At 26.4% G+C, this 12,581-nt stretch overlaps 1 protein-coding gene across 1 annotated transcript; it reads left to right on the forward strand.

Moving 5' to 3' along the window:
• The first annotated feature begins 5,217 nt into the window (after positions 1–5,217).
• LOC145833397 (serine protease HTRA1-like) lies at positions 5,218–12,577 on the forward strand. The gene is made up of 7 exons (XM_082940576.1): positions 5,218–5,246; positions 5,580–5,688; positions 5,826–5,912; positions 6,045–6,242; positions 6,532–6,664; positions 6,751–6,949; positions 12,406–12,577. Exons 1-7 carry the CDS (start codon positions 5,218–5,220, stop codon positions 12,575–12,577), a joined length of 927 nt encoding a protein of 308 aa, XP_082796702.1.
• The last annotated feature ends 4 nt before the right edge of the window (positions 12,578–12,581 follow it).

Raw genomic sequence — 12,581 nt, forward strand, 5'->3', positions numbered from 1 at the left:
TGGAAATTAGGTTACTATTATAAACCTAAATGATAAAATATTAATAAAATAATTTTCGATCAACAAACTAGAATTCTAGAATTATATTTTGCACATAGTGTTCTTATTTTGGGAAGCCCTTAACTACTGTTGTAAACAGTGTTTACTGAGATATTATTTTGAAAACTTGTTTAGGTCCATAGTTATAATAGCATGTTTATAATACATGTTCTTACAGCAATCTTAGTATGTTAGTTTTTTACAAGTTGGTTGTATCTGTAGATTTTTAACTCAGCTATGAGATATTTTTTAGAGCAAGATAAAAGTTAAAGTAGTTATTCAGAATAAATGATTTAAGTTGGTGAGTTTTTATAAAAAGTGCAAACAACAAAGATGAAACAACAGTAATTTAATCCAAAATGTATCTTCTACAAGTTATTTTTTTGGATGTTCACGGTTGATTTTAAATTTTTTAGAAATAATGCAGGTGGAATTTTTACACATTTTGAAAATAAACAAAATTTATTTAAATTTATTTAGGATTTTTTAGAATTTAAATTTTCTATTTCTAAAAATAAAAATTTTTTTTAGATATTATAAGGTTTGATCATACAAATTCAATCATCAGACCACAAGACTTTGGTAACTGAGACATGGGTCTTGTCCTTGTTAGTCATTCACAACTGAAATATTTAAGAAATATCAAACTTTCAACTTAAAAATTCAATCAACTTTTAACATATCTTTTTAACAAATTCTGTTTAAATCTTCTTCTACAAATTATTTTTTTTATATCACTTTTCTCTAAAATTTAATTAAAAATGTATCTACAGCTATAAACATCAATTATAAAGAAAATTTATTTTAATAGTTTTTAATGAACAAAAAAATTAAAGTTTTAACTATATAAATAACAAAAATTTAAGATAACAATTAATCAAGGGGTGAATTTTTGATTAAAGAAACAAAGTTTTTCAAACTTAAAAAAAAAATTTTAAAGCAGTTTATCAAAATTTCAGTAGTGAACAACCATAAAAATTTTAATGAAGGAGAAGATAAATTTTTAGTGAAATAGTCTTTATTTTTCGGTTTGGATTTTTTGTACCTTAGAAACCTATTGAATCCACTGATTGAATATTTATGTCTCAAAAGTTACTTTAAATTTTTTTAAGTGCTGAAAAGTTTGTGAAAGCTAAGTTAAAACTCTAAAAATGAATCCAATCTTTAAATCCAAGCTAGACCCTATACAAATACACTTTGTAGTTGTTTGAAAAATTTAAGCCTAAACTAATTAAAACTATTAGAAACTAAGTTAAGGGCATAGGGAGGTAAATCTATTTTTCACAATTTGATTCTGTTTTATAGAGTTTTAACTAAGCTACAAGATGCTTTTTACTGATTTAAAAAATTCAAAATAACTTTTGTGATATAGTTGGTCAAAGTCAGAGGCAACAATAGGTTTCTTATGGGAGGGGCAAACTAAAACGGTAAAAAAAGACAACTTCACTGATAATCTACCTTCTCCTACATTTTTTGAGATAGGTACCTCAAAATTTCAGGAAATGTGCCTTGCAGTATTTAAAAATTCTTTTGGAAGGAATTTTTTTTAATTATTTAAAATAAAAATTATAAAAAAATAAAAAATAGTAATTTTTTGTTTTTTGTCATAAAATTTTGATCTGTTTTTAAATTCTGTTTTTCCAGATTTTTTTAGATATTGCAAGAAACATATCCTGAAAGTTTGAGGCGTTTATCTCATAAAACGTAGGATGAGATAGACTTTTAGTGATTTCTAGTTATTTTCTGTTTTAGTTTGCACTTCCCATAAGGAACCTACTGAGTCTTAAACTTTTACCAGCTATATTTTAAAAATTATTTTCAGTTTTAAAACTCTGTAAAAAGCAACTTCTAGCTTATTTAAAACTCAATAAAATAAAATTAAATTGTGAAAAAGGTGATTTACCTCTCCTATACCCTTAATATTAGATTTATACTGACTGAAATTGTATCCAATTTAACTAGATTATTATAGTTTTAGATATATGTTTTCTTTTATCAAACAAAAAGTAAGCGCTTAAAAAGGTTGGTCTAAGGACTTAGTGTACAAAAAACCCTTTATTATCAAGTCATACACCAGGATACATTATAATGTCTTTTCCAAGACAAATATGAATTCATATTGTTATCTAGCATCAAATAATATACTATAAGTTGATGTATTTTAGTTTTGAGTGATCTTAAATTATTTCAGAAATTTTGTATTCAGTATTAGTTTTAAGTTTCTTTCAGTAGATTTAAAACAAAACTAATTATTTAACTTTTAAGTGTACTCTCCGATTTAAAACAGCTATATATTAAAAATTATATTTTAAAGCTGTAAAAAGCAAATTGTAGCTTATAAAAACACTACAAATATTAAAGTTGTAAATATAGTTGTAAAAAATTAATTTACCTTCCTTATGCCCTTAAAAAGTTTTAATCTTGATTTTTTATAAACACTTTTACTAATAAATTATAGCTATACTGAATTATAAAATAAAATACAAAAAATTAAATCATAACTATAGTTTTGATTCAATACCTGAATTCAATTGTCTTTTTTATGTTTCAATTCTACTTAATACTTGTTACTTACTTAAATTGTATGTTTCTGACTCGAGATTTTATAGTTGTAAATTTGTAAATGTAGCGTCCTTATTTCAACAAATTTTTAGTTTTTGCACAATTTTCTATTTATAGAAAATATTTATTAACGTGATGTCTCTTTATATATTGGTAACAGTTTAAGCTTATTAGGTTTAGATCTATTAGGTTTTAATCAGTAGTCTTCATGGTGTTCACATAATTTGTTATAGGTTGCATGAAATTTATTTTAATTTACTAGGAAAATGTATTCAGGTATTCTTGGTGAGTAGTAAAAAAAGTTTTGGGCATAATTCTGGCAAGTTTTGAAGTTGAGGTGCACATATTTTTTTGGTGTTATGTGCACAGATTTAACTTTGTTTTTATGTATAACTAACTTAATTTAATTGTATTTTTAAGCAAAGACTCAACTGAGTATCATAAAATGATAATAATTTCAATCTTGTTTCACGTATTTAAAATAGTTTTCATTTCTTTGTTTTTTATTTAAGCTTTACTTAACTACAAAAGCAAAGTCAATTGACATTACTGTAGTAATAAATGTCATATATTTTTTGAATTACACTTTTAATTCATAAAAGTTTTCATGACTTTAATAGTTTTTAATGCTGTTTTTATTTAATCAATTTAATTCTTAGTTATTTAAAAGTATTGCAAACAAAATACTATAAAAACTGTGAAAATGTACTACTATTAAAGTGTAAAAAGTGTTTTAATTCTGAAAGAGCTGAGTTATGTTTTTAAAATGTCCGAATAGTGTCTTGTTATTTCACAAGAACAACAAGTTAATTGAAAAGTATCTTTTTACTACTTTTCAAAGCATCAAAAGAAATTTACACATAGCAGATAATAGTTGTTTTCTCAAGAAAAATCATGCTTTTATGCAATTTCAAAGATTCAAGTCAATTAAAGACGAATATAATTTTTTCATTAATATTGTTAAAGATACTTCACCTGCATTGGTTAAAGTTTCTAGAATAGCAAAGTAAGAACAACTTAATAGTTACATATATAGTACTACTTATTTTTTAAAATTTTCTATGTTTCGTTGATAAAGTTAATATTGGACTTCGGTTTTAAAGTCCAGCAAGTGGTACAAATATGTTCCATTAGTGCAGGGGCTGGCAAACTGCGGCTCATAAAGGGTAAAAGTGCAACCTGCTAGTTTTTTTTTGAATGGGAACTTGCAAAGAAATACTTTTGAAACACTCAATATTCTGAAGTTCGAAGTGAAAAGCAAAAACTGAAGGTTCAACTGCGGCCAGCAAATAAGTTATAGCAAATAAATATTTTTAAATTTTTTTCCTGGTGACCTCTGCAGTTCAATTCATCACATCAAATACAGCTATTCGACAATAGTTTTAAAAATAGAAATAAAAAATAGTAATAGGGACATCAGTAATGTATGTGCTAAATCTCTAAAATTAGTAGGATCAAAAGTGTTAAAAAATTAAGATATTTTTAGAATTGAATGAAGTCAAACGAACTAAAATAGGATCTTATTATGATTAATGGAAATATATATATATTTTAAATAGTCATTTTATAAAAAAAAAATTAAGTATGCTAAACTTTTTTAAAGGTAGTGTAAACAGGGTAATATATTTTGTCTCAAAACTGTAAAGTAACACTTTCATCTTGGTTCAAGATTATTCTTATTTTTTTCCAATTATACTATTCATTAAAATTTGTTTTATTACTAAGTATATTGATCAGCAATGAGTAAACATCTTGTAAACTTTAAACTAAAGGATTATTTATTTTTAAAACTATAATTACCGCATTTAAATCAGACCTTATAATATACTACCAAAAAAAGTTTAAGTACATTTTAAATTACCATCCTTTACTATTTTTTTTTTATTTTTGAAGAAATCTAGTTTTAAACTGTAGACAAAAAGTTTTTCATTGAGATTTTTATAAAGTTTTTATTAATTTCCTATTAAAATTTCACCAGTATTTACTAAATAACTGGTTTTTAAACTGAATGTTATGTAATATTGTATCAAAAACAACATAAATGTAAAAATTTGCTGTGCCTTACCAAACTCAACTTGTAGATTATTTCATCATATTGTTTAAAGTTTTTGTATATATACTAATTTAGCACCAAATAAAATACTTATTCTGAGGAATGCTTGATAAAAAAGGCTTTTAACCCGAGCTCATTAAAATTATTGCCTGTTTTATATAATATATATGCTGCTCTAGTTTGTTTGTAAAGTATATAGAACTTTTTTTTTTCAAATAAGCATAGATTATCTGTGGTTTGATACAATTTTATAAATAAACTTAAAATTTAGCATATAAGTAAAGAAAGAAACAGTAGGTAAAAAAAGTTGTAGTAAGTTTTAATTTTCATAACTTATTGTAATTTTACTTAATAATATAATCATATTATAATAATAATTTTATTATTGGTTGATGCAAATTGTAAAGTGAAAGTCATTAAAAAAACAACAGTGATTATGTACACATTTGTTTGAGGTATTTAGTTTTTTGAAAATAGATGTTCAAAAACTTCACCAGTAACTGATAGCCGTTCAAATTTGTTAAGTTGGCAAATATTTTTCCTTCAGTTGTCTTACTTTTAATATGACAAGTGATGCTCCATTTCAATTTTGGTTTCTTACTATATCTGCTACAATATTTGCACAATTATTTCTACAGTTTTTTATTATTAATGTGATCGACTTTAAATTTGTAACCATAATATTTGTCATTAAAATGAGCTCTTGTTAATCCAACATATAACCTATGATTATCATTATCTTTACATTTTTTTTTACTTAATAGTTTTTTTTTTTAGTACTATTTTACTGCTAGAATTATTATTGAATCATGTTTGCGCTAAACTGCTAAGTTTTGAGAATAATGGTCAGCACATTTTAGTTCAAATTTAAAAGTTTAAAAATTAGTTGTCTTAAGGGTTAAACATATATACTAAATTTCAACAGTGTACCTTTTTTCTCTGTCCCAATTGGAAACGGATCTGGGTTTATTGTTGATTCAAGTGGTCTGATTGTAACCAATGCACATGTTGTTGGAAAAAGTAGAGTATCTGGAGTTAGTTGTTTTTAGACTACTTGTTTGATATTGTTCTTTTTATATCATATAAAACTTTGTTAAGTATTTACCTTTACAACAATCAAATGTTTTAAGGCAACCTGATTATTATGTTTTCTAATATTATTTTTTTTAAGGTACGTCTGTTTAATGGTAAAAAGTACGAAGGCCAAGTTTTAGGACTAGATTTAGTTAGAGATATAGCTGTTCTTAAAATAGAGGCTGTTAGTTTTACGATTATTGTGCAAAAACTACTTAAAGTATTTTCTTAAAGACAAAAATGTTTTTATTTTGGAATTTTATTAATAATGAAAAATTGATTTAACTGAATTATTTTCATATTTTTATTATAAAAGGAAAACTTACCAACTATAAAAATGGCTAAAGAAGACCCACAAGTTGGAGAATGGGTCCTTGCTATGGGTAGTCCATTGTCTTTAAAAAATACTGTGACAGCTGGAATAGTGAGCAGTATAAATAGAGCTGGTCATGAACTTGGATTAGATCATGAAAAGAGTGACTTGGGTTACATACAAACGGATGCAACTATAAATGTTTTTTTTTGAATAAACAGCAAATTTAAAATGTAAAACCAATAATGAGTTATTAAAAAAACAAACAGATAAAACATATTTTATAAACACCTCAAAATAAGAACTTTGTTTTCGAAAATCTTATTTTATTAGTTTTGTTTAAATGTTATTAGTTTTAAACTATTAACGGAGGCTTAGAATAAGCATTTAATTTAAAATGTCACTCTATGAGATGAATGAAATAGTTTGAACAGAGTAATGCTTTTTTTTAAGCTATTATAAGATTTTATCTACCACCATAAATAAAAAGGTAGGTAACTCTGGAGGTCCACTGTTGAATTTAGATGGTAAGTGTGTGGGAATGAATACAATGATGGCGTCTATTGGAATTGCTTTTGCACTACCAACACTACATTTATTAGATTTTTTACAACAAGTAAAAGGTTTTTGCTATTTTTTTCAGTTAATAGATTATAAGCAAATCTTTAACTACATCTAAATGTTTGTTCGTATTTAAACTGACAGTTAGCTTTAAAAAATGGTTCTTTAAAACTTACAGAACACGGTTATCAGTCAAACGAAAGTATGAAAAGGTATTTAGGAGTCAGAATGTGGACTTTAACAGATGAATTTATTCAAAATAATCAATCTCAGTTGCCTAATTTTCCTAAAAATGTTACAAAAGGCGTATACATTCTTTATGTAGAACCTGAATCACCTGCAGATAAGTAATTAGTTTGTTTATTACTGATAGGTAAACTAAGTTTTTTATTATTTAAAAACTTCATACAGTTATAATTGCCTGTATAGATAGAAAAATCTTTATAAATGGTTGGGTTATGAAAATTAAAAAGTACTTTTTACTAAAATATTTTTCTTTACATTTCACATAAGAGTTAAAGTTGTTAAGAAATATTTTAAGCATATGTCCAACTTCATTTAAATATCGAAGCTACCTATTTATAATAAGAAGAAAGGTAACATATAATTTTCATTGTAACAAATATTCCAATAAAGAGGCACAGCTTATTAATTTGTATTAATATATTTATGAAAAATATACATATTGTTACACTTACTTAGGAAAATTATATCAATTTGTATATAGAATTTTTTGTTAGATACTAGATCTTGTAAATCCAAAAAAAAAAATTATTAAATTAATCAAGCGTCTTTTTATTTGTTTTTTTTTAAGATTGCATGAGACTAATGTTTCTTTATGGTGCACATAGTCTTAAAAATTATCTGTACACATAAATATTAGCTAAAGACATAGTAAAAATATTTAAAAAATAAATTTGATTGTTTTGTAAGGTTTAAAATAGTCTTTAAGTATCAATACAAAACTATTTTTTATCTGTTATCTTAATCAAAAAAACAAATTTGATATAGAAATAGAGCCGAAAAATACATGAAGAAACCAATTACCTTTTTTTACTTTCAAGCTGCTTACGTTTCAAACTGCTTTTTATTGATTCAAGCTAGTTTTTTTAACAAGTATTTTAATTACAAAATCCTAAACATATGGATACACAAGCTAAAAATAGTATATATTTTTTTTTAAATCGAAGCGGACGAAGTTAAACATTTGTCAAGCCCCACTGCCTTGTGTAAACTAGGGGCGGGTTAAGTTTTCAGTCGTCAGGCCTGATGTAGAAAGATTAAGTCCGTGGCGGGCCGGAGCATCTAAGTTTAGGAAAAATTTTTCTTTGTTGCTCTTCACTTTTAACTGCAATACTCAGAATATATAATGTTAATAATTTCATGAGTTTTTTTTCACGGCTCGCACTTTTACCTTTATGGGTCACATACGGCGCCCTGATCTAGTGTAAGTTTCAAAATTTGGTTTCGCGAGTTACATTTACATCATAGCGGACCGGGTTCCACTTAATTTTGTAAACATTGGCGAGGCGTACATCGCCCACAAGTTGTGTAAACCACGAGGAAAATTAGACAAGGGTTGGAGTCGCGTAAGCTTTATGTCACTGTACTCAGTAACATTCCAACAACTTTTGTGACGACGATGATAAAGTCTCGACTGTATCTGCGTTGCTGATCAATTGAGCAATCTATCATCCTGCTGAATTGACTAAAACTAGAATTTCGTAAATTTTGTGCCCTAGCTATGCTCTAGAAAGGTCACTGCACTTAGTAGTTGTTTTTTACAAAGTCTCAACGCCGAAAGCGACAATTACCGGTTATAAATTTGATCCATTTCTACAAAATTCAAGGACGACATAGATCGCTTTTGTTAGTAGAATGAATCTTTATATTCCACTGAACAACAAATAATTGACTAAAACTACTGTCATTCAGCAAAAAATGTTCTACCTTTCTCATAAGGTGCATAAGAATTAATTGTAGTAGCAAAAAAACATGATAATTAAATCACTTATCAAAAAGTATATAACAAGAGACCTACGCTTAGACTGGAAATTTAGAACTTCCGTACTACGTAAACAGAATTTAATTATTAAATTACCGCCGTAAAAACTACTGTTGTCGTAAAAAAACGAACTTTATCGTCTAAAGGTTGATATTGCCAATCTTCAATGGGCGTGCTTTGCTGATCAATGCTCTACAAATGAAAGTTATTATACGTGCTTTTGGCATGGTAACTTTGTTAACGAACGTAGAAAACATGATGTATACTTTTTTGTATACAGTAAACTGCTTAAGTCTATTGATGTGATGGCAGCGAATGAATTTTATTTACAGAACAAAAAAGAAGTCCTCGTCACTTTATAAAGCTCACTAACTTATGCCGAATAGCATATAAAAGATACTTTTCATGAAAAGCTAAATCTTCTGATTAGCCAAATACACAACAATAACCATTTATTATTCTGAATTACTTCAATGCAAGGGTCGGGGCTGATCATTAATTTGGCTAGGATTTTTTAGTTTAAGTAAATTGTATTCGAACGGTCAACGCCATTCAGAGCTTTGTTTTGCGCAAATTTCTGCTTAAGCAGTTCATTTTTCAAAACCAACCCGCGACAAAAAGTTTCTTGGATGCATCGATCGAAGCACTGACACAAGCTTGATCTTTGTTTAACAGGAAATATCAATGCTGCATTCTTAAACGGGTGCACGACAATTCAAATTTTTAAGAAATGTTTTTATAAGGCTACAAAGCAAAAAGTAAAATATATTTTAAAAAGTTAAAAAATACGTATGTATGTCTAAAATTAGCTCTACAGACCTTTTTTTCGTTTTGACTTTTTCTATTTTATTTTTTGAGATATGACTAAAATTAGTTTTAAAACATAGTAACTTTTTAATTGACTTTTGATCATTTTTTTATACAGTTAATTTTTTGCTGTCATAACCTTATTAATTAGATCTAAACTTGTTTTTTTTTTCAAAATTATAAACCCCTTTGAGATATGGTTTCATAAAATTTTTTTGAGAATTTGAATTGTCATATAACCCTCTTAAACAGATCTTTTCACAATGCATATTACAACATTGATCATTGGTTAGCTGTAAAGTTAACGTTTTAATTAAGTTTATCAACTAGTCTAAAATTCCTCTAAAATTGCAGTTGGTATTGTGGCTATGCATGCATAATAGAATCACGTCTTTTTTTCTTATTTAATCTTTCTCAGAATCCCCAGATGCATCTGCCTTTATATACTGGTCTAGAATACAATATACACCATATGTCTGGATTTTTTTTCGGAAAAGAGACACATACTAACAAACATTGTTTAGAAAATAAGATTGCTACTTCTTAACAAGATAAAGCGACAAGCTTATGTTGAGTTTAAATCTCAATGACTAAGTTTTAAACACGTTTGAACGCGTGATCTTAAGAGCTTAAATATAGAATTATTTTTGTGGGAAAAGCTAATTGATGGTTGCAGAAGTTTACGTTAGCAAGAAACTAAATGAACGAGAAATAAATCTTTAAGAATACTGAAACAGACAGACAAGCTAATATTTTTATATTTCAAATTATTTATAGTTTTTTTCTACAAATTATAGCATTAGCTTTAATATAAATGTTTAAGTTATTATTGTAAGTCACTGAAAACAATATATCAATTAACTTTTGAGACATAAACAGGTTTTGGATACAAATATATGTACCAGAGATGTTCATTGGAATTTTTTTGTAAATTAAATAACTCATATAAATTTATGAACTTTTTAATTCAGAAAAGTAAGCATGACAAGCATAGGAACAAATCTCAAAAGTTAATTTAGTAAACATAAACAAGCAAAGAAGTAACAATTACCATTTACGCAGACATCTTGCATGGTTAACGTACTGTCTGAAAATTAAAAAAGTCTGTAGGATAAGATGACTATCGTTAAAATTTGTAGTCATGAAAACAAATGCCAATAAATCCAAAGCAAGTCAACTTTTTTTTCCGTGTATAACGCCTGGTAGACTGGTAATTTTAAACGACTACAGAACTAAATAATTAGAATGATAATTGGTCAGTAAATAAACTCTTCATTTTAGGATCTAAGAGCTGCAATTTATGTCATGAAATTTGTTAAACAATGAAAGTTTTAATTTGAGATAAGGTTATTTCACTGATTACACAAATTACATATCGTTTAAAAAGTGTACAAATGAAGAATAAAGCGCAAAGATGCGCAGTCTTAAGAATTAACTCTGTAAAAAAAACGTTAACCACAATCCATGGTTTTGTGTTTTCAAGGCAGGTATAACTTACTAATAAGTGACAGTGTAACGGTACACCAAATTGTATTGAAACCGTTTTGTGTTGAAGGGAAACTCCCAGAATGAGACGCATGTAAATACTGATGCAAATTAACCCTAGTTTAGGTAAGGAGAAAACAAAAAGTCAAAACTCCTGATGTAATGTTGAATAAAATTGAGAACAAAGCTATTTAAACCAGGCACAGAGAAAGGTGGAGAGAATCGTGCAACAGTAAATATGTAATTCCAGAATAGATATTTATATTGTTTTCTTGCGTTATATATAGTATTTATTTAGCAATGATACTTTTTATAAGTATTGTTTAATAAAAATCGAAGTGATTAAATCTCATTTTATTTTATACGTTCTTAAAATATGTTCTCTTAAACTAATATTTTGTTTAAAGGTTCTAATAACATTCAAAGTAATTTTTAAAGCATAAATTTTTTTGTATAGTATATGGTTCTTTATTTTTTGTTAATGTTTGCAATTGTTCTTTAAAACAATATGTTCATTCATGTCATACCTAGGTTTATATAGAGTAGCTTAAAGTTTTATTTAGTATAAGTTAGGTAAATGTTATTATTTATTATGGTTTGTTTGTAAATATATTTTAACCACTTTATTTTCTTATTTAAGTACCTAACAAATATTGTCTGTTATAACAGTTTCAGATTTTCTATTTTGCCCGGTTAACTTGTTATTATTGCACTTATGTAGCATAATACCGTTGTTTTTTGAGGTTACATGGCTATACAAGTTACGACAACGACGGTTATTAAAGGGTTTTGAGAAATTTCTTCCACGTTTTTGAAAGTACAAGTTTTTGGCCTTGTTTTTAGTTTGAAGTTGATGTAAAAAAAATTTTAAATATTATAAAAACATAGAAAAGATACTGTAAAGCTACTTTAAATTTGTTTATTAATAATATAAAATATGGATTACAAATTATTTTTGTCTCAAATCTAACTTTCATTATTTTACCTTATTTCAAATCCCAGATTTTTTTTTATAAAACTTTAGGTTTTCTTAGACTAAACTGTAAAATTTTAAGTTTCCAGGTTTTTTGAAAACTCTAGACACTACAAATTCCGACAGTTTAATTGTTATAAAAAAAAAAGCTTCAAGGGCCACATCTCAAAAACTAGTTTAACTTAAGAATTAAAAATACTTAAATAGGTGTAATTAATAATATTATAATGGTAAAAATTGTATTAAATAGTAATAAAAGATATAATTAAGATTTCTTATAATTAAGAATAGCTAGGATTGAAACCCACTTTTCAAAGTTTATTTATTATTATGTTTTGAAATAACGAAATGTCCATTAATTTTTTATTAAGTAAAGCCAAAGGTAAAAGTATTTCAAAATTTGTATATATTTTAGTGTTTTTTGGAAGTTAAGCGTTTAAATTTTTTCAAGCAATCACCCATTAAAATATTTAAGAGAACAGATTTCCATGATAAATTGATGAATAGTTTTAACAAAAAAAAATTACGTACAGAGCGGGATTGAGGGTGCACGACATAATCATAGCAATAGACGGTATTGAGATAGAAAGTGCGTCAGAAGTTGCCAAGGTTGTGAAAAGCAAAGATACTTTTGATGTTGTTGTAATTGCAGATGGAGAAGAGTTTGAACTTAATGTTGAAATTGTTGAAAACAACTTTATGTGACTTT

This window comes from Thalia democratica, chromosome 4 (genome assembly GCF_965202585.1).
Source record: "Thalia democratica chromosome 4, ktThaDemo2.hap1.1, whole genome shotgun sequence".
In the NCBI taxonomy this organism is placed as follows: Eukaryota; Metazoa; Chordata; class Thaliacea; order Salpida; family Salpidae; genus Thalia; species Thalia democratica.